The following is a 22,343-nucleotide window of genomic DNA, read 5'->3' as shown; positions in this document are numbered from 1 at the left end:
AAAAACAGTTTAAAACACATTTTTAAAGTTGTTTTTGTGAGGAAAAACAATTTAAAACACATGTTTGAAGTTGTTTTTTTTTTTTGAGAAAAACAATTTAAAACACATGTTTGAAGTTGTTTTTTTTTTTGAGAAAAACAATTTTAAACACATTTTTGAAGTTGTTTTTTTGATAAAAACAATTTAAAAACACACCTTTAAAGTTGTTTTTTTTTTGAAAAAAAAAAGAAAAATAAAAAACAACAAGCAAAATTTTAAGAGAAAAAAAAACAAAGCTGGCGGAAAGTTTTTAAAGAACATAAAATAGAACTTGATTAATTATTATTAATTAATTAATTACATATCTACAGTTTTAACTTTAATTAATATTAATAATCGGAACAAAAAAAATATTATTTTAAATGAATAAATTAGGTTTATTGAAATAGTTAACACAACCATCCATTTAATTTTGGGTTTTTTTTTTCTTTTTTAAATCCAAAATTGTCACAAACCTTAAATAAGATTAAAAATAATAATAAAAAAAGACATTGGAATGGTAAAGGTTTAGAAAGATTAGACTTTAGAGACAGTACTTAGACAAATTAAAACAACTTTAAAATAAATGAACCACCATCATCAAATTATTTTGAAGCAGCGTTTATAGGAATTATTTAGGAATATAATTAACAATATATAATATTATTTATAAAATCATTTTTATTTTTATCCCCGAGACACGCATTTTCTTTTATCACTAAAATTGCTATTGGCGCATTTTTTTGTTTCTCTCAGTTTAAAAACAAACTTGATTAATAATAATTAATCATTATTCATTAGGTTATACAGTTCTTTTTTGGCTTGGCATAGCATCGTCAAGGTTTATATTTAGCAAGAAACGTAAAAAAAAATTGGTCTTGATAAAAAAAGATTAAAATTTAAAAACATATTTTTGCAAAAAAAAAAAAAAACATATTTTTGCAAAAACAAAAAAAAAACATATTTTTGCAAAAAAAAAAAAACATATTTTTGCAAAAACAAAAAAAAAACATTTTTGCAAAAACAAAAAAAAACATATTTTTGCAAAAACAAAAAAAAAACATTTTTGCAAAAACAAAAAAAAACATATTTTTGCAAAACAAAAAAAAAACATATTTTTGCAAAAAAAAAATAAAAAAACAAAAAAAATTTAAATTTGAGTTATTGAAAAACATTAATTAAATAGGATTTGGGAAATTTCAAATTTTTGACTGTTTTTGCGGTTATTTGCTACATACATTTGGGGCCAATTTTTAAAGCATTTTAACAAATTGTATGGAAGTTTTGACAAAATTTAAATTTTGCTTGCAAATGTTAATGTTAATTTTAGGTTTATGCTAGCTTAGACGGTTTAATTTAAAGGGGTTTGAAAGGATTTAAATTAAATCCGTTTCTAATAATAATAATTAATATTACTGACTAAAGAAATTACTTAAAAACTTAAAATTAACAATTAACAAAAATCCAATTTTTATTGTTTTTTAAAGTTTAAAAACATGTTTTTTTTTTTAAGAAGAATCCCTTTCAAATTTCAACAAAAATACAAAAGAAAAAAAGGGGTAGCAAAATCTAAGCGTAAAAGAATATAATTTATTAATAATAATAATTTTAAAATTATTAATTATTTTTCAATCAATAATTATTATTTCTTAGTGTTTTTATTTTTATTTTTTTTAAATAAACAATTCTTTAAACTTATTTTTATTATTATTATTATTATTATAGAGATCACAGCGTTGTGGATGGAGATATATCAGTAGGAGGTTTAACTTTCTCCTCAAAGTCGAAATAATCATCTTCGGAATAATCGTCATCTTCAACATCGGCTGAAGGTTGGTGGGATTTATTTTTTCGACTATATAAAGATGGGTCACTTTTAAAGATTTTAGCGGCGGGTGAAGATGAACGCGATCTCCCTAAAGTAGGACTTCCAGGGGGACTATTTGTCGGTGATAAGGCTTGTTTAATTTTCACCTTGCTATCTTGCCAAAAGTGATTCTATCGAGGGAAAAAACCAAAAAAAAAGCCCTAAGTTATAAATCAAAAAAAAAAAATTCCCAAATTACGCATTAATTACAGTAATTACCAATCTTCCATCCCTCCCAAAGAGCTCCAAGAAATTATGAATAAATTCCCTGGATTTGTCTTCCCATTTTTGAATAATTTCGTGACGTTTTCCTTCAAAATTCTCCACTAAACTTTTCCCTTTATCTTTTAAATCGTCTAATTTGTTCTGAATCAAAAATTTCTTTTCCTATTCGCGTATAGTATAAAAATCCTCAAATTAATCTTAATTCCTATTCGATTAATCTTAATTAACTTACATTTAAGAAAGATACATTCATATCTCTGGCACTGTAACCCCTAGCTAAATTTCTACGAACATACATATCGTAATCTTTAACAATACGGGATACTAAATCTGAAGTTGAGACACCTTCCGTTCTCTCTGTGGCAATAAACATTCCTTTAGCTTTAATTGTGGCGTAAACGTCTTCATCTTCTCCTCCACTGCCCATTGTGTATGGCAGTTCATCGTGAGCAACAAAATCAATCTGTTTTTTGGACGTGTTAGAGATTGTACTTTCCCCCATAAGATTGACCATGACCTTAATTTATTATTTAACCCGCGTACTTTGTGATATTCTAGATACTCGTCATATAATTGCCAAGGAGCTGCTCTGACCACTTCATCTACATAACGACAATGACGTACTGCTTCGTATCTTTCATCTTCATTCATGACTGTTCGACCTTTATTTTCGTGAGTTAATTGATCACTACAAACTGAAATTAATCATATAATTTAAAGAAACACTAGAATAAAGTAAATTAAGTTAATTAGTCGTCTTACAAACCTCCTACTATTAAATGAACATTTGGGAAACAATTTTTAGCTTGCATTAGTTGCCTAGCGTGTCCTTGGTGAAATAAATCATAGATACCGTCTGCATATACACGAACCTGCCTAGGAGCTAAATAAAAACTTATATTAAACCATCTGGTTGACTACTACCAAATAATTTAATAATATCTACCTCGTCCACTCATGGCCATTTCTTTTGTTATATGTAAGGTATAATCACACCTTAATCTTTTTTCTATGGCTAAAGGGTCATCGCTGTATGGTGCGGGACCACAGAAACCGTGCTATAGTTGATATACGCAAAAGTAGGTATAATTTTTTTCCCCTAATTTTATTTTGTGGTTTTTTAGTAATTAGTAATTACCTACCATATAATTTTTCATAACTGGAGGTTCCCAATTTTCTTTGACACCATAACCACCCAAAGCTTCTTCTCTTGTTCGTTTTCGCGTGGCCATTATTATATTTAATTATATAATATTCCCCCACGTATGTTTTAAATAGTACTTTTCAAGGCAGGCCACTTATAATATTTCTAATTATAATATATAGATAGCATTGGACTATATTTTTTACTTCTGCAAGAAATTATTTAAAGGGGGTAATTAATTTAAGATGATGTTAAGGCGTCCTTATTTAGTTTAAGCTAAGGGTGCAAATCTTTTAGAAAATTAGAAAATTCCTTTTTTTCTGAGTGCTTAGCATATATGAACTATATTCTTGACACTTCAATAGTTGTTTTAGGATTAGGACTATCTCTAATATTTTAACTTGCTTAGTTAGTAGCTGATAATGAGCCTTGACTTCATATTAAAAAGAGATAATGGGTGAACTGATAACATCTTCAAATAATGTCACGTTTGCTAATCCAATAGACTAATGGCACCCCATGTTATTTCCCCATAGAGCTTAATACAGTCGAAGGTAGAGAGCTGCTATTACCCTATTGATGGAAAAATATGTCGCGCGATCATCATAAGATCAGTATTTTTCCTGTTCTAATCAATTATTGAAACTAAATTACGCAAAAGATATTTAAATACATTTTAGAACAATGTCCTAACTCCTAAATGATGGCATTTGGAATTTTATGTCTCTGTTTGCTTTTATGACCTGATAATTTATCTTAAACATTTTTCTTTGGATTTCAAAAGATTTGCTCAGATAAAGAAATATGTCTAGAGTAAATTAGTTAGTTTACTTGATTTGATTTTGAAGTGTGGTTAAATATAGTTTTTTAACAGGCACTAAGTTTAACTTAAGCCAAGAATTTAGTGTATTTCAGGCACAGTCTCAAACATGCAAGGGTCTAACTTCTTATAAACAATAGACCTTGTGTGTATCTATAGTAATTTAAAAATAGACTATCTGTCACTCAGAGGCTCAGGGATAATTTATGACATGTTTTGAAGGTTCCTAGGCTGGCTTTTAAAGAGCCTTCGTTGAGTTTGACAAGTATATCACATGAAAAGCTTTGATCCTCTAATTATAACTTGTCTATAATTATGATGCATAACTCGATAATGATATTTGGTCTAAATAATGCAGCTGTTAGGCCTATTATCCTATATTTCATTTTATCTAGGCTATAGTTTGGCTAAATCCATGCAAATTAGGCTTATCTTACTGGGTCGTTTCAATTATACCATGGTAACAAACAAACGACTCTTATAGGTAACAATGGTAATTCGTAATAAGCTAAGAAATGATAAAAAACAATATTTACTTGAGTCTTGTTTTGTTTATACTTCCGTTAGTAAAAATAATAGACCGTTTAATAATTTGTCTTTTGACCTATTGTGCGCGAATAAACCATACTACGTATTCCGAGTTGATGATTAGTAGACTACTTCGTCAAAAAAAGAAAAACCGCATACTTCTTCTTGTCGGCTTTTTTCACACAAGTATTTTCTCAAAGCGCTGAAAAACTGTAACGCGCAGGAATAGACGGCTAATGACGTCATATACCGGAAGCTTGCGTTTCTAAAACCACGTTGGAAGTTTTCATCCCCCAAAAACCTTTTCCTTAATGTCATGCGTGAATTACCTTACAAGTGTATATTCGCGAATTACATTCGAGAGATAACAATCTGGTTTCACTGAAAATTGCTTACTTCCTATATGTTATAGTCAATTCACAATTACGCGCAATATTTTAAAGAAGAGAGAGTCACAGCAGGAGACGAGCACATGTCAAAACCCGGGAAATCCATGACGTCGCCTGGGGAGTTACAATTCCCGGGCCGTCACGTGATAAACGTCAAAAATGGACTCGTCCTAAGATTGACCAATCAGGTGGATTATGTACATTATTTTGGCGGGAAAACCGCTTTTGTCACATGGCGGTTGGTGTTGCGCCTTTTCTGAATCTGAATCAGAAGTTGCATGAGTGTTATTAACGTTTTTAATCATTTAATTAATGCCCGTATAAATTTTTAAATAATAATTAAACAAAATGGATGTTGATGGTAAGATGTACTCTTTAAATTACGAGAAATTAATATTATATATATATATATTAATAATAGTATTAAGAAAAACTTAAACAATTAATTTAAATCTATTAAAACTGGTGTTTTCATAATTTTAAAGACGTTGCAACAGGTCGCAGCAAACGGCAAAAATCTGATAAGCATGGAAGACTTGCCGCTCTTGATAGATTGAAACAATTGAAAGGGAGCAAAAACAAATATTCAGTTACTGAGGAAGCACCAGTTTACGAACTTGTAGATGAAAGGGAATATTCTAAACTAGTACAAGAGAGGCAGGAAGATGATTGGATTATTGATGGTTAGTAAATTTAATTTAATTCAAATAATTAAGGGGGTAAGAATGGAATCTAATCACCATTTGGGTGAAAGATGGTACTGGATATGTTGAGGATGGCCGGGAACTCTTTGATGATGATGAAGATGATAAACCTACAGCACAAAGCAAGAGATCCGAGAAGGGAAAAAATTTATATAAACCCCCGCCTTCTGGCAAACCAACAAAAGCCAAGGATATAAAAAGCATGTTTATGAATGTAGCGGCTAAGAAAAAAACAGAGGTGAACTTGATGGCACTTATAATAGTCTTAAATCTTAGACTGACATGTCGAATTTCAGTCAAATATTAAACTTGACGATGACGAGTTACTGGGCAATATTATGCAAAACATTCACAATGACACTAGTCCAATTACACCCAAGCCAACATTACTAAAGAAGAGAACTCCAATTACTCCGTCCGGATCAACATCACAGCCTAGAAGGCCGATAAATCCTTTCGCTTCAACTACTCCACAATCCACAAAAAGAAATGTTAGGGCTTTGGACTTGCAATCTGTTAAAGAATTTGATGTTAAGGCTGCTCTCCCTCAAAATGGAATTGAACAACGAAAACCCAAAAGGAAACTCCTTAATGATGAAATTCCAATGGAGGATTCTAAAGTTCATAAACCCAATAAGATGATAAAGACTGATACACCTGAGAGTGAAAAAATAGAAGACGTTGATAGCCAACCTAAACCCTTAACTAAATTAAATGGTATTACATAAACGCCGGTGTTCTAATTATTAATTAAGTTCCTCTTAATTTAAATTTGGATTAATTTAATTCTCATTCAGATTCGACCCAAAATGACGTAGAAATTAATGATATTGATGATAGCTTCTTTATGGATGATAATATTGATGATATTTCTGGTTCCGAACCGGAAAAATTGACCGAAAGTGGTCAAAGTGTAACAGTAAAGGAAACTGGTGGAAAGAATTTTCTAGCAGAACCAGTTAAAGATTCATCTAATAATAACAACTTTGTAACTGAATGGAATGATATTGTTTCCAATGTTACCGAATCTTCTTCTTCTTTGGTTGAAGTTGAAGTTGATACTTCAAAACTTCCATTATCAACAAATGAAAACGGGGAGAAAGTTTTAAGGATTTTTTGGTTGGATGCTTTTGAGGATAATTTCAAACATCCTGGTATTGTCTATCTATTCGGAAAGATATGGGTTGAATCTGCTCAAAGTCACGTTAGCTGTTGCGTTATGGTTAAAAATATTGAGAGAAGAGTTTTTCTTCTTCCCAGGGAGAAGGTACTTAAAGGTTAAACGGAAAAATTCAGGTTACATAACATTATACCTTAAAAGAACGGCCTTTTGTATAAGGTGTAATGTTATCAGTGGTGTGCGAGTGCCGTTTTTTCGGTTTCGAGCCGAGTCCGAGTATCAAAATTAATTTCTTATCGAGTATCGAGCTGAGTCTCAAAAATACTTTCGAGTATCGAGTATTTAGATAGGTCAAATTTTGGTTCTTTCGAGTAATTAATTATCGGGTCTCAAATATTGACTTGTCGAGTAGCAATTTTGTAAATTTCTTGAAAATAACGAAGATTTTCAATTATCTAATATCGAACTAGTTCAAAAAGATTGTTCGTGATCAATTAAACATTGAACAGGTGATTTTCAAAATAAATGCTCATGAACTCATCGTCTGCTATAGTTGTAAGCCTCGGATTCGAGTATTTGTCGAGTATTTAAGATGTTAAAAAGCTACTCGAATCTGTCTCGAGTATCTCAATGTGTTGTTATCGAGTATCGAGTCGAGTACTTGGCTAGATACTCGAACCGAGTACTCGCACACCCCTGAATGTTATACTACCTGGAATTTTCCTTTAATTAGTATATTTATTAAATTAGATTAGGTAGGTATCTTACAGTACTTACAATTTTAGAGGAGATATAAGGATGGAAGTGAATCGAGTGATCCCATAATCATGTCAGACGTTTACGACGAATTTTCTGATAAAATTGCAGAAACTTTTAACATAAAAGAATTTAAATGCAAAGTATATCAGATCAGATTAAATTAAATTAAACCATGCTAATTAATACTAACAGATAGATAATTAATAAATAAATTAGCCCAGTAAAAAGATGTACGCTTTTGAAAAAGCTGAAGTTCCAACTGAGAGTGAATACTTGGAAGTTCGATACAGTGTTAGTTTTCCTTCTATAAACCCTAAACCTCGCGTCCATTTCGTGTTGTTTAACCGATATTGTCAATCATCTTTAGGCAAAATATAAACCTTTACCTAGCGATTTACAAGGAGAAACTTTCTCCACCGTATTTGGTTACAATACTTCCAGTCTGGAACGTTTTCTAATTGAACGGAAGATTAAGGGTCCAATGTGGTTGGAAATTCAGGAACCAGTTTTGTGTAGTCCACCCATTAGTTGGTGCAAGATGGAAGTTTCCGTCGATTCTATGGCTAAAGTTTCAGTCATGGAGGACCAACCACCCAAACCGAACATAGTTACCATGACCCTGTACCTTAGAACCATCAATAATCCCACTAATCATCAAAATGAGATTGTGGCTGTCGCGTCTTGCGTTCATTCCAAGTTTCCGTTAAACAAGCGTGTTGATAATCCTTACGAAAGTGTTATCTGCGCTCTATCAAAACCAACTGACAGGATTTTTCCATTTGATTTGAATGAGAAAGTTAAGAATAATAAGAGAATGAAGATTGAGTTGATCAACACTGAACGATCGTTACTCATTTTTTTATTGGCAAAGATACAAAAAATCGATCCTGATATCATTATTGTACGCTTACTAATTACTTAATTAGTTGTAGTCTTAATTTAGTTCCGTATTTAAAGCAAACTTTTAATTGTTTAGGGTCATGACCTTGTCGGGTTTGATTTAGAACTTTTACTGCATCGTTTGACTGTTCTCAACATTCCAAATTGGTCTAGAGTTGGAAGGCTACGTAGATCAGTTGTTCCTAAACGTTCAGGGTTTATGAAAGGCCAACTGGAAAAACTTTTAACTAGTGGAAGATTAATTTGTGACATAAAAATCTCGGCCCAAGAACTTTTACGTTGTAGGAGCTATGATTTGGTTGAATTGATATCCCAAGTTTTACATCGTTCACATGTCACTATTGATCCTAATGATATTAAAGACATGTATAGGTATGAACTGACGGAGATGTTTATGTCTTTGAGATTAATTAACACCGATTTTAGTTCTTCAGATAAACTGTTACAATTAATGGAGGTAACACTAATGGACAGTAGTTACATTATGAAGATTATGGCGGAGTTAAATATTCTCCCACTTGCATTACAAATAACTAACATTGCAGGGAATCTTATGGTACATTTAGGCCTAAAAATTATTGTTGAGAAGTTATCAATTCATAACTTTATATCATCAAAATATTCAGGGACGAACTCTTCTTGGTGGAAGATCCGAAAGAAATGAATTCCTACTTCTACACGCATTCAATGCTAAAAATTATATCTGCCCCGATAAGACTTATGGTAAACAAACCGCGAAAGATTTAGATGAAGACGGACTTGTAGGGGACCATGATAGAACTAAAGGCCCGCGTAGAAAGAAAGCCGCTTATGCCGGTGGTTTAGTTTTGGAACCTAAAAAAGGCTTCTACGATCACTTTATCCTTTTGATGGACTTTAACAGTTTATATCCATCAATCATTCAAGAATACAATATTTGTTTCACTACAGTTAAACGATACGAAGTTAGACAAAACGACGATGACGTAAGATAGGTTCTGGTAGGTTGAGCTCGAACTTAGTACAATGTCCTGTTCAATTGTTGCAGGATTTAATTGCCGAGCTTCCAGAACGCGGACAAGCTCTGGGGATCTTACCCCATGAGATTCAGAAATTGGTTGAAAGTCGACGTGAAGTTAAAAAATTAATGGCTGCCCCAAATATTACGCCTGAACTTAAAATGCAATATGATATAAGACAGAAAGCCTTGAAGTTGACCGCTAACAGCATGTACGGTTGTTTGGGGTTTTCTAATTCTAGGTTTTACGCAAAACCTTTGGCCGCCTTAATTACTGGAAAGGGCCGAGATGTAAGATGGTTTACCTTTCGTCATTATTCAACTGTATTTAACGTTTTAATCGCGTAGATTTTAATGCAAACTAAAAGTTTGGTTGAAAATATGGGATTAGATGTTATTTACGGTGACACTGATTCCATTATGATAAATACCAATTCGAAGAATATTAATGAAATAATGGATTTGGGTAACAAAATCAAGAAGGAAGTGAATAAAATGTATCATTTACTCGAAATTGAAGTTGATGGACTATTCAAATCCATGCTTCTATTGAAAAAGAAGAAATACGCCGCTTTAACAGTCACCAAGTTACCAAATGGAGAGATCAAAACCAGCAAGGAACTTAAAGGTCTTGATATTGTTAGACGCGATTGGTCAGACATTGCTAAGAAAGCCGGAGAGTTTGCTATTGACGTCATTTTATCTAATAAGTCGCAAGATGAAATATGCGAAGCGATTCACACTCATTTAGAGGAGTTGGGTCAAAAAATTGACCAATCCTTAATAACGTTGAATGATTATATGATCACGAAGCAATTAACAAAAAATCCTGAAGATTATCCCGATAAAAAGTCATTACCTCATGTACAAGTAGCGTTAAGAGTTAATTCAAAAGGTGGCAAGAAGATAAAACAAGGAGATACTGTACCTTACGTCATCTGCGAAGTATATTACACTTAGAGTTGAGTTAATTTAATTTAATTACGGGTTAAATTTAATTTTCTTTACATAGGATGACACTGCAAATTCGGCCACACAACGAGCTTACCATCCAGATGAACTTAAATCAAAATCGTCCTCATTAAAGATCGACACGCTTTATTACAAACAACAACAAATCTTGCCAGTAGTTTCGCGATTATGCGAACCAATTGACGGATTAGACGCCGCGTCCCTTGCTTCGAAATTAGGCCTAGATCCCTCTTCTTACATACAATCCGCAAAAGCTAGGATTCAACAGGAGGAAACTGATCATAATGAAATGTATCCGGTGATGAATATTGAGGAACGTTTTGTCAACTGCGATCCGTTAACCCTAATCTGCCCTAATACTAATTGTTCGAAAGAAGTATCTGTCAGAGAGACTTTAATCTTGGATGAAGAGTCTAAAATAATAACGAAGCACGAGTTTACCATCTTAAAATGCGCTCATTGTGAGACTAAATTTGCCGAACATGTTCCTGCTTTGTCAGTCTATTTGAAATCAGTTCTTAATTCTTATATCAAGAAATATTACTTGGTGATTTTTTAACTAATCGGTGTTAAGGTCGAGCTAAAGCCAACTTGGGAAGGGGGGAGGGGTTTTTCATATGCCTTTAGTTTCTGCTCATTTCCAAGCAAGTGTTTCAAATAAAAAATTTCAAGACTTTACAAACCGAAAGACAACATTTCAAAGATTACAACAAAATTGTGAAAAACTTTTATTTTTGAAATTACATTAAGTTAAATGACATTAAATTTAAAGCTACTAATTCCAATATATCTCATCTTTCCGTCGTTTAAATTGCATAAAATTTTGCATACACGCGCATTTACACCTACGCTAGTGGTTAATCGAGACACTTTTGCAAAATGTCAATTATGTAACTAATTAAGCGAATAAATTAATTTAATTAGTGACTTAATTAGTTAAATAATTGACATTTTGCAAAAGTGTCTCGATTAACCACTAGCGTAGGTGTAAATGCGCGTGTATGCAAAATTTTATGCAATTTAAACGACGGAAAGACAAGATATATTGGAATTAGTAACTTTAAATTTAATGTCATTTAACTTAATGTAATTTCAAAAATAAAAGTTTTTCACAATTTTGTTGTAATCTTTGGAATGTTGTCTTTCGGTTTGTAAAGTCTTGAAATTTTTTAATTGAAACACTTGCTTGGAAATGAGCAGAAACTAAAGGCATATGAACAACCCCTCCCCCCTTCCCAAGTTGGCTTAAGCTCGACCTTAAAAAGAAATCAACTTAATCATTTACAAATAATTATTTTATTTTTAGTTTTGGATGTTCTGTGAGGATGTTGCATGTGGATATCGAACAAGAAAGATGCCACTTATTTTTACCAGAGAAGGACCAACGTGTCCTTCATGTTGCAAATCAACTTTGCGTTCGGAATATTCTGAACATAAACTTTATCATCAACTACTGTTCTTTTCGCGTATTCTTGATATTGATAAGGCAACACGCAATATTAAGAATGGTGAAATGGGTAAGAATAAGATGGACTTTTCATTACCGTTATCAAGTGATTAATCAATTTACTTCAGGTTTACTAACTGCTGGTCAAGAACGAGTACGAAATATCTATCTTTATCGGAAACTAAAGGAAGTAGTTGATAGGGAACTAAAGCATAATCGCTATGGAGAAGTTGACCTATGTAATTTGTTCAATGGACTTTACAAATCCATGAAGAAACCCTGAATTGCATGAATTTGGGTGGATTCAGTTGTATTATAGACAATTTTGAGTGTTTTAATAAGTCATTTTTATTCGCAACATTAATAATTATACACGTTTTAATAAACTTTATTCTTAATTAATGTTTAGCTGTATATTTTCTCAAAGTTTTCTTGGCAGCTTGATGAATCTGCGGTTCGAGAGGGAATATCTTGTGTTTTCCTTTCATTGGGAATTTTATTAAGAGCTCCATAGGGTTTTCGCAGATTAAAACATAAGGTGACGCTGATTCTCCATCAGGATAAATCTGTCTGTACTCTTCTTGTTCCAAACAATCCATCACAATGACGCATCCCAGTAAGCAACTAACAGGATACTGTTCAGGAAAGACAGCGTTTTCATTTCCTTTGATGGAACGATGCATATTTTCAATTTCTATGACTTCATTTGATTCTGGAACTTTACTGGCAGCGTGAATCCATAAACAACCTCTATGGGGAGTATACCAAGTTCTGCCTTCGTGTTTTTTGATTCCCATAACCAACATTGAAGCCCATGGTTGGTGCATACTAAGGCACATTCCATTGTCTTGTATGTCTTGCAATTCTCTGTCTTGGTTCCTTAGTTGGTTAGATTTTGTTGAAGATTTAGGGGTATTGTACAATAGACCCGCTTTTCTAAGTTGATGGTTGCTTCTGTTGTCTTCGTCATACTGTGGGGCTTCCCCTATGATTGGATTGATGTTGAAGTCTCTTCCACTATCATCGGAAAATTGTAAACTGCTGAAATCATCAGCCAGTCTTTTAAGTTCGTCAACTTCGCTATCAAATTGACTGTTTTTCATCTTTTCCGCGTCTATAATTTTGCGATTAATAAAATCAATTCCAATGACTCTGTTTGATTTGACTGCATCTTGCTTGTTTTTCAAGGTCTCCGCCTTTTTTAACAAAACTTTCTTCTGATCTTGGGAAATCCATTTATTATCCTTTATTTTGTCAATGGAAAAGTAGTCAATGTCGTCATCAACTATTTTAGTACGTTGGGCAGAAGTTTCATTGAATTCCAGAAGCTTATTTTTATGAACTATGGCTTTAGCTAGTTGGGATTCTTCTTCAGGCTTTGGCAAGTTCATCAGCTTGTCTTGTAACTTGCTGCTTTTCTTGCTGCCTCTGTTTAGGATTTCTTGTTCTTCCGGGGTACATACCAAAGCTCCGCATGTTTGACAAGGACCAGAACCTTCTTGTTGACAAACAATTCGTCCACATTCAATGCAATTGTTAATCAATCTATGCTTGGTGGCTTCGCAGTTACAACTGTGGCGTCCAGGAAGGATTGGCATATCTTTCATGGCGCCTTGTTGATTGAAAAGAGGTACGAAATACGTCTTTTTTTTAGAATGATCCTCATCCTTGTTAGGTTGGCTTTCAGGTTCCGATTCCGAATTTTTGGATGATTTGGACTTAACTTTGTTGGGTTTCTTTTGGGCTTCAAAATAATCAGTTTCCGGCGCTTTTTTGTAGGCTTTATTACTGGCTTCTTCTCTATAGTTTACTACCTTGCGTCTATTAATAAGTTCAACGATGAACTGGTTCAGCATAGGGTTAGTTTCCCCAACAAAATTACCCAAAAATTCTTTTAGTTCACTTTTATCATCAATACTTAGAATATAGGTTGCAATTTCGTTGGAAATAGGGCAACTTAACATTTCTTCTAACTTAGACATACAAAAAAGTTCTAATTCCTCACTGTTACTCATTTTTGACAGATTGAAATACACGTGTTCGTGGCTATTTCGAATTTTTTGACAGATTGAAACACGTGTACGTGGCAATATGTGGCCTTTCACCTCACCCGCTAGGATATAAGACCCAATTAACTATATCATGCGCTTGTGGCGCCATCCCAGTACAACCAAGGGAACTAAAAGAAAAGGCGGGAAATTGAAATCAGTCAAATTTCCCGCCTTTTCTTTTAATTCCCTTGGTTGCACCGGGATGGCGCCACAAACGCATGATATAGTTAATTGGGTCTTATAAAATATTTTGTCAAATTTCCCGCCTTTTCTTTTAGTTCCCTTCGTTGCACCGGGATGGCGCCACAAGCGCATGATAGCGGGTGAAAGACCACTGTAGCGGTCGAACTATTTTGCAAGGCAACAGTGTCGCAATTTATACCTAGATGGCGCACACGTCCCCGACGGCCGCTTTTAATTGGCGCTGTCAAAGGAAGCGGTCGAAGTGTCAATCATTTTTCGTTGGATTTTCTGGACTAATTAATTATGATAATTTTACGGGCAACGTGGTTCACAATTGCATGGGTTTTCCCATAAGTTTATAAGATATGTTCCATAAGTGTGTCACTGGTTAATGAGAGCTTGTCATGAAGTGACGTAGGCAAAACGTCATATATTCTCGTAAAGCGACGCCTAGTGAGGCGCTGTCAAAGGCTAAGGACAGACTAAATAGGAAGATGGACTGCAAAACCGAGTGTAGTCAATTCTCGCGTCGTTCTCGAACTAGCTCTCATTAAGTCTCTAGCATTACGAAGTATAGGAAGTGTCATACTTATGGAACAATATCTTATAAACTTATGGTTTTCCTTAAATCTCAAAAAATATTGTAAGGAATATTGACGAGTTTCTTTTACATGTATTATCAGAGGTTTCTCTAATTGCTTATCTCTGATTATTTTTAATTAATTTAGCTGATTGATAGTGATTTACTATTGAATGTGCGAAGCCAGTGTTAGAGGTTATTATCAGAAATTGTGTTTGAAATATGCTTTGCAGTTATGGTTATTGAGATTTAAGTATTTTGTGTTAATGAAATTTAGGCCAAAAATTTACATTCCTTCGTCAATGTCTTATGCTAATATCTACACGTGAAATTTTTCAGAACGGAACTTAGAAAAGCAAAAGGAATAATACAAGAGAGTGGCAAGGATTTTTACAAGATCTTTTTCCGTCAACGAAGCGTAAAATCGACGGAAAACGAAAAAGCTTAAAAACGCGTTTCCCGAAAAGACATCCGCTAAGAGAGCACGGCCTCTTATTTATGTTTGTTTCTTTTTTCTCTTGGGCCAAAATCATCACCGTCTCTTCAACCCATCCAAGATAAGATAAGGTAAGGATTATTTTTTTATATTGTTAGCTATCCTTGTAAGTTAGGTCTATTTAGTGACAATGCCGCGGTAAAACGGTAATGACCCAGTCACGCTTTAAAACACTCTAAATCATCCATGATGTTAACCACCCACTCTTATACCTCAATAAATCCGGAAAAACAATGGTCTAAAATATCCAATATACTTTTCAAAGCTGTTAAATAGAAATCCAATTTCTTTTTGGTTTCCATTTTGGCGCCAAGCTTTGCCGCCAAAAACGCTGGGTTGCCAGAAACGTACGCAAAATTTCGCGCCAAATAAAACCCATATCGAGACTTTTCCCGCCAGGGCCGCGTCAAAACCGTACGCAAAATTTTGCGCCAAATAAAAAAAACTGTAAAAATAGGGTAATGGCAGCCCTCTGCCTTCGACTGTATTAAGCTCTATGGGGAAATAACATGGGGTGCCATTAGTCTATAGCGTCACTTAACGAAATTTCAATGTCAGAAAAAACCTTAAATTAATTTTATTGAAGTTAACGTGTAAAAAATACTATCCTCGCGCAGTTGAAAGGAATACTTAAAGCAGACTTCCACGTAAGTAGACCAAAAATAGGCCTAATATAGGCTAGATATTCAAGAAACCCTATAATTTGATAGACTGTATTTTTTCTTACCCAATGTTTTTCGAATTCAGTTAAGCGAATAAGTTTTTTATTTAAAAAGAAAATACGCTCGAGTCTTTAAAGATGAGAGTTTTCGGTGGGGGCGGACTTTTCCATAGAAAAAACGTAAACCCACCTGTGAAAAAAATAGGCTTAAAGATTCACTACCACCGTAAAAAAATATCACCACACATTCTCTTGAATGATTTTTCGTGGCAATCGTAGTTTAGTCAGAACGGAAAAAAAGAAAACCTCCATGATAATAGTAATTTGATTCAAGATTCAGGGTTATCTATAGCGCGTCTGCAACTAGAACCTATTTAGAGGTAAATACCATGCTTTTTTTCCTATTCTATGGAAACTGTATACCCTCATCTAATGATCATTTTCTGCTAAAGACCATTAGGCTTAACTTGGTTTATAAAATTTTATATATTTAATAGAAGATTTAAAGGTTAGAATTTATATCAGTTAGGCCTAACTCTTTTTTTTTCTAGCCTTAAAATAGGCCTACATGTTTGTACTTAACATAAGTTCAAAGGTTACCTCGGGTTACCTTTTTTGCTACGTCACTAAAGGTGCAAAGCCCTTAAAATAGACCTACATGTTTGTACATAAATTCAAGGGTTACCTCGGGTTACCCCTTTTGCTACGTCACTAAAGGTGCAAAACCCTTAAAATAGGCCTACATGTTTGTACATAAGTTCAAAGGTTACATCGGGTTATCCCTTTTGCTACGTCACTAAGAGTCCCTTTAAGCCTTGCACTACTAAATGTACAGAATAATTTAAGAAATGGCCGTTATAGTATTTTTTTCTGTACATGGATCTCATGACGTCACATTATTGGACGCTCTACTGTGATTAGAAGATCTCAAATATATCTCCCGGACTTTTTATACACCCTGTATACAATTTACACACCAGTTGAGCCTAGAAATTGTTTTCTGTGAACAACCTCTTACCAAATCTTAGGACATAAAAAAATTTCAAAAGTGATGATTTAACGAGGTTTGGGGAAACGAAAGGGGCTGTAAAAAAACCGCCAAATTTCTGGTAGAAGACCCGGTCCCGGTGTGGGTGGAATAATTCCAGGGTTGACTACATCACAGTATAAAAAGCATGCATATGCAATTTAGGAAAGAGAGGTTTTCGTCATTGCAAAAAATATATATATATAGTGGCCTATTCGGTGGTGTAATAGTACCTAGCTGGTTGTCTGGACATATCGACGCTTTTCAATTTCATTATTCACACAACAGCCTTAGGGTCCATCTGTAAAAAGCGTAAGATATACTTTAGGAAGGTTATAGAAATTTGATATTATGAAAAAGAAAGTGTATTAAATAATGAATAGGTTCGGTTTGAAATTTCGTTATAACTGAGTCAAAATGAATTGGATCTCGGACTGAAATTAATAAGATTGCTAGTTTAGATCTCACTGTTATTGAAAATGTAGAAAATTTCGTGAAATTAAAGAGAATATGACCTTATTAAATTAATTTAAAAAAATAATATCAATATTCAAATTCAAAATTTTGTCTTTTTGAAAAGCCGACAATATTCCAATCAGAAAACGATTAAACAAACCTATTATACTACTAATTTCCCGTATATAACATTACCTTATGCCCTCTAGAGTCCCTTTTAAGGATAACACGCAAAGTAATTGCAAAAATATCATAATGAATAAGAAACGTTGGTTTAAATGAATATCTTCTTCAAAACCTAACAAAACCTAACAAACCGAAAAAAAAAACCAACATGCTTAAATAATGTTTCCCTCTGTGTGTTCCCTGTTTAAAACATTAACATAACCGACGACATGAAATCGTGTTTGCCATCTTTCAAGAGCGGCATGTTAAGCCATGGCTAACAAATACGCGAAATACCGTCAAAGACCAAAGAGACGCGCACCGAAAATTTCCTCTCCAAATCAGTTTCGATGGTTGTACCACCCAAGATATCTATATCGGTACCATTTCTCATAAAAAAGAAAAAGATACTGCAGTTGGTTTAAGTAAAGTTAAGGCCAATGGCATAAGCGTGCCTATTGTTGAACAATGTTTTATCATGGCATTTTTCGTAACTATGTTACAGTTCTTAACAACCTAAGACTTGAAGGAATGGTGTATTTAATGGTATTACTAGCATCGTCAATGGTTTGGAGTTAACTTGATACGTCGTGGTGCATGATATATAGTGTGCCATCGCTAAAGACCCTCATTGTAGACTTATAAATAGGCCTAAGTCAAAACCGGATTATATTTAACTGAGAACTATGTCATTAATTAAATACCAACTTAACTTAAGGCTGTAGTTCATAACTTGGAGTGTTTTTAGTGTAGCTAGCTTAAGACAGGGAGAAATGAGGTAATATGGAGTAGAAATCTCTCCCAGAGTACCTTGCGCACGCTCCTACACTTCGGTAGGTGATTGTTAAGTGCTGCCGCATAGTGACATTGTATTTGTATGAGAACTAGCTTCTATTTTTAAGACAGGGGGGGGTGTCGTATAGTGTACGACCCTACCTAAACGCCACTGAGGAGACGCAACGTTATCTAAATTACCACTCCATTCTTCTCTCCTTTAAGGTTAGAGTATACTTAAACTTCACGACAGGACAGGTTATGGGTATCTAAACCAACCAACAGATATGACACAGTGGGAGGTTAAGTCTTTAAGCCCAAACTCCGATCTCTTTTCGAAAAAGGTTAGAACCCCGTGGTTGACCTTTGGAGAGAGAGGTAAGGCACCATCCTGAGGGTGTATATTTACTAATGGCAGTGTTTTTACTTTATCAGTATCTTAGCTAAGGTGGAAAATGCGTGTACTGCTATCGTCGGTTTATATCTTAAAAAATACCGTCCTATGTTTTTAGGCTAAAATAAAGTTAATGCGATTATTTTCCCAGCGGGTAAGATGTCCAATTTTACTTGGCTCGCAATAATTCGCAAAGTGTGGACCGGTGGTGCTGTGTACAGACCCCCTTATAATTTGGGGAGTGGGCTATTTATATGGGAATAAAAGAATGCATTGTTTATACTTCAATCCCCAAAATAATAATAATAATAATAATAATAATAATAATGGCGAAATTGGACTGAGATTGAATCAAAATCAACGTAACATTATTATACCTATAGGGGTGTTATTTCTCCTATAAAATCCTATAATTCCGTTCAAAAAATTTCCTATGTTTCCTATATATATAATTTAAATTATTGGTATGTCGCATCTAGTGTTTGAGCAGCTTGTAAAATATTGATTATACATTCTTCCGAGCCTTGAGTAGGTTATAAAGCGCTTATACAATTGTGAAAAATATTTTCAAACTTTAATACCTGTTAATTTACAGCTTGGACCAATGAAAAATGACCCCTACACCATCAACAATATCTGTCAACTTAAAGTTAAAACCCCAACTTTTAAAGATGAGGACCGTATCAACTCCGAACAAATGTTAACCAACTAAGGGTAAAAAAAAAAAAAAAAATTGTTCTTTTTAATTAATTATCGTATAAGAGGGTTAGGTATGTTGTCAAATCACGTGGTATTGATACAACCAATAATACGTAAGCGCCCATCCTAAATACCATCGCTCGAATTTTGAACACCTTTCAATTTTTCAATTGTGCGAAATCAGAATATGAAACGTGTTTAAAAGAAAGCCTATACATTGAAGTAGTTAATCAGGGATATATGTAATTTTAGAAGCAGGAATGGAGAACGGTTAGTATTTACTTCAGTCCGACTCATAGACCACCCAGCATAGAGCCCCTCCCTCCAACACGTAACGAAAAGTTTAAATTATCGTTTTGATTACGTTGCTGACGGGCACGGCGAAAAATACGTAATTCCTTTTTACCTCTTCTTTCATACTCCCCCCCCCCCCGTCCCGGGGAAGGGGGTCCGGGACTTTGACGCGCCCCCAGCTTACTCTGTTCTCCATTCCTACTTCTAAAATTAAATCTATCCCTGGTAACATTCAGAACTATTTATTTCTGATAAAACCTTACAACTAACACTATAAAGTATATTTTTTACTTTCAAATTTATGGGCTTCTGTTTTTCTTTTTTTCTATAATACCAAAATTGAAAAATCTAGTTAGGTAGGTTTAGACGGGGTTATTGTAAAAAAACTTCGCGAATACCTTTGCTGCTTTTAACAATACTAGGGTGCTGTAATTTTTCACTTTGGTTTCTATCAAAGAACCTCTGACACGATGTGTATAAGAAATGACCGTAAAATTATAAATGGTTTCATTTCACGATATCGTTGAAGCCTCGCTTACTTCAACTTCTACCCATATCAGCTTTGACAAGAAACTTTTTTATTTTATTTTAAATTTATTAATTTTAAATCCAATGGCAGATGAATTTCTGATGAATGTTGCTAGCAGCTATAGACGTATTTTTTTTAAGCCTTGGTTATCGTATCATCTAGATGTTTAATTGATTATTTTTAGATATATAAAGGGGGATACAAATGTGTGATTAATAGGCCTATATTGTCAGATGACGTGTTTAGAAAAAAATTATTAGATTGACTTTGATTCTAAAGAAAGGTTTTGAAATATCATCAAGTTGCGTTGTGTTCGTCCTAAAATTCCTTCTTCGTTAAGCCTTGGTTTGAATTTTCGCGCCTTTTTACAAATAGGCTTAAATATTTCAAATATCACACGCTGCAAGATTAGGATAATTGTCGTTAAGCCTTTGTTCTTTAATTTTGAAATTCCACGTGCGGTTTAATAATTGCATTGCCACGTGACTAAATAAGGTTGGGAATGGGTTAAGAAAAACCGCCTTTTATAGCAATTCAAATCAATTCAAATGGAGAGAAACAAAATTTGACAACTGGTGGGAAATTTTGAAAACTTATTAATTGAAAATTATCAGCAAATCTAAAAGGCGTTACGATCTTGTCTATTTGTTTTTCTTTATATTTTTATTGAGGCGCGAATGAAAGAAATTATTTAAAAAAATGAAGAGAAAAAAGATCCTTCAATATAAGAGAGAAGTCTAATTTATATCACAACCCACACTAGGAAACCTAGGCCTAACCTTTTTATTTCATTTTGAAGACGGCGGGGGTAAATTCATTCATCACTATAAGTCATTCTTAATCACGTGATATTTTAGGCGGGGTCCCGTTTCGACTTTGCTTAGTTAGTGCTAGAAAATATATATACTTTAGCTACGGAACGAAATTTGAACTTGTATTAAAAAAATCATCAATTTCGCGTCTTTAAGGAGCCTCGGGCTAAAATGGCATTTCCTTTTAGTACTGTACAGTAGGTTTAGGCCTATACATACTACTACACAGTGTTAAGTATTACTATACGTTAGGCTTAGCGCAATTGACTTGATAAGTCCATAATTTGTAAAATAACAAGCACAGAATTTGAACTACTAATTTATTAAAGATATATATGTGTATAGAGATTGCCTATTTAGTTTTTAAATTAAATTTTTAAAATATAATTTTAATTTATTAAGGTTAATATTGAAAATTTAAAGGGATTGTGAACTTCTATGTCAGCGCTAATTCGTTCTGGTGGTGTTAATTGTGCTAGAGGAATTTTGTAATTTGATTGGAGTTTTAGGGATGGCCCCTTAGCATTGTCTTTAAATTACTTTTTTAATCTAAGGGGTCATCCATAAAATACTCTGGATGCAATCACAAATTGTTTGGCAGGTGTCCCTTGTGTCAAAATGGCTGTAGTTTTCAATATTTATTAAGATACCTGCTAATTAGGTTTTATTTGAAAACTAATTATTAAAATGATTTAAAAATAATAATATAGCACTAAATGACCTATAAAACATTTTACTTGACCTTCAATTTAATTAATGTTTTTTTTTTAACCCATTTTCCAAAAATTTAATTTATAAATTTATTATAAGAAATAATGTTTTTGTATCAGAAGTCGGTTCACGATGTAGTAGTAGTAGGTGAAGTAGTGTAGGTTTTAGAAGTAATATCTCGTTTGAGAAATATATGTTTGTGTGTGTATATATCCTTTAGATAGCGTGACAGGCGATTTAGGGCGTAATGAGACTTTTCGGTGTTTCAACCCCCCCCCCCTACCTTTATATCTATCTAAAGCCCTGGACAAAAGCGTTAAAAGTAGGATGGGATTTTGACGTAGCGCGGCTCAGCCATCACTAGCGAGAGTTATAGCTTAAAAACATTCAAGTAATTTCGGCAACACGCCTTAAAGAACTTTCGGGTTAATTACATTTTCAAGTTCTACCTTTTTTTCATTATACACTTCGCTTTTTAATTCGAAAAGCACGGTTTATTATTTATTTATTTTTTTTGTATTTTTTAAATACACAGAAGTTAAAATGTAGACCTTGGTTTGTTTGTAGAAATTGTTATGTTTTATTTTAAAGTTGAAAATGTAACTTCTATCTATCTCGATT

The 22,343-nt window shown here is 33.5% G+C and overlaps 3 protein-coding genes and 1 long non-coding RNA gene across 5 annotated transcripts in view; 2 read left to right on the top strand and 2 right to left on the bottom strand.

The window, feature by feature from the left end:
• Positions 1 to 1,737: 1,737 nt before the first annotated feature.
• Positions 1,738 to 5,067, bottom strand: LOC149677061 (choline-phosphate cytidylyltransferase A-like). 2 transcript variants are annotated; one of them, XM_089838037.1, is made up of 8 exons: positions 4,611 to 5,067; positions 3,253 to 3,462; positions 3,057 to 3,168; positions 2,877 to 2,993; positions 2,654 to 2,805; positions 2,343 to 2,573; positions 2,105 to 2,272; positions 1,738 to 2,016 (listed from the first exon to the last, which is right to left on the bottom strand). In XM_089838037.1, exons 2-8 carry the CDS (start codon positions 3,340 to 3,342, stop codon positions 1,747 to 1,749), a joined length of 1,140 nt encoding a protein of 379 aa, XP_089694163.1. In that variant the 5' UTR covers positions 3,343 to 3,462; positions 4,611 to 5,067; the 3' UTR covers positions 1,738 to 1,746. The 2 variants fall into 2 exon arrangements, with proteins under 2 accessions (XP_089694163.1, XP_089694164.1); XM_089838038.1 differs by having other exon boundaries at positions 3,253 to 3,419.
• Positions 5,068 to 5,199: 132 nt separating this feature from the next.
• PolA1 (DNA polymerase alpha catalytic subunit) lies at positions 5,200 to 12,292 on the top strand. Its single transcript, XM_089838035.1, has 16 exons — positions 5,200 to 5,352; positions 5,477 to 5,674; positions 5,746 to 5,933; positions 5,992 to 6,412; positions 6,493 to 6,962; positions 7,601 to 7,714; positions 7,791 to 7,865; positions 7,942 to 8,475; positions 8,551 to 8,846; positions 8,901 to 9,030; positions 9,101 to 9,439; positions 9,502 to 9,762; positions 9,820 to 10,416; positions 10,484 to 10,990; positions 11,750 to 11,960; positions 12,019 to 12,292. Exons 1-16 carry the CDS (start codon positions 5,340 to 5,342, stop codon positions 12,171 to 12,173), a joined length of 4,509 nt encoding a protein of 1,502 aa, XP_089694161.1. The 5' UTR covers positions 5,200 to 5,339; the 3' UTR covers positions 12,174 to 12,292.
• LOC149677059 (activating signal cointegrator 1) lies at positions 12,214 to 14,018 on the bottom strand. Its single transcript, XM_089838036.1, has one exon. The coding sequence runs from the start codon at positions 13,903 to 13,905 to the stop codon at positions 12,289 to 12,291; it is 1,617 nt and encodes a 538-aa protein (XP_089694162.1). The 5' UTR covers positions 13,906 to 14,018; the 3' UTR covers positions 12,214 to 12,288.
• A 5,326-nt stretch (positions 14,019 to 19,344) lies between these two features.
• Positions 19,345 to 22,343, top strand: part of LOC149677055 (uncharacterized) — a 114,488-nt gene continuing 111,489 nt past the window's right edge. Inside the window, exon 1 of the long non-coding RNA XR_016366567.1 lies at positions 19,345 to 19,391. This is a non-coding gene — a long non-coding RNA (uncharacterized LOC149677055). The remainder of the gene's footprint in view (positions 19,392 to 22,343) is intronic.

The sequence above is a fragment of the Phalangium opilio genome, unplaced genomic scaffold, assembly GCF_054372755.1.
Source record: "Phalangium opilio isolate 3A_F unplaced genomic scaffold, DU_Popi_V2 ptg000045l_1, whole genome shotgun sequence".
NCBI lineage: Eukaryota > Metazoa > Arthropoda > Arachnida > Opiliones > Phalangiidae > Phalangium > Phalangium opilio.
The sequence above is the reverse complement of the archived record's forward strand: the minus strand, read 5'-3'. Positions and strand labels throughout refer to the sequence as shown.

Excerpts from the sequence above, each read along its gene's own strand:
- LOC149677059 (XM_089838036.1), bottom strand. The coding sequence starts at position 13,905 with ATGAGTAACAGTGAGGAATTAGAACTTTTTTGTATGTCTAAGTTAGAA.
- LOC149677061 (XM_089838037.1), bottom strand. The coding sequence starts at position 3,342 with ATGGCCACGCGAAAACGAACAAGAGAAGAAGCTTTGGGTGGTTATGGT. Across the intron at positions 2,806-2,876 it reads TGTTCATTTAATAGTAGGAG|TTTGTAGTGATCAATTAACT; the intron begins GTTTGTAAGACG and ends GATTAATTTCAG. Across the intron at positions 2,273-2,342 it reads TGAATGTATCTTTCTTAAAT|GAAAAGAAATTTTTGATTCA; the intron begins GTAAGTTAATTA and ends ATACGCGAATAG.
- PolA1 (XM_089838035.1), top strand. Across the intron at positions 9,031-9,100 it reads ACATTGCAGGGAATCTTATG|GGACGAACTCTTCTTGGTGG; the intron begins GTACATTTAGGC and ends CAAAATATTCAG. Across the intron at positions 11,961-12,018 it reads TATTAAGAATGGTGAAATGG|GTTTACTAACTGCTGGTCAA; the intron begins GTAAGAATAAGA and ends AATTTACTTCAG.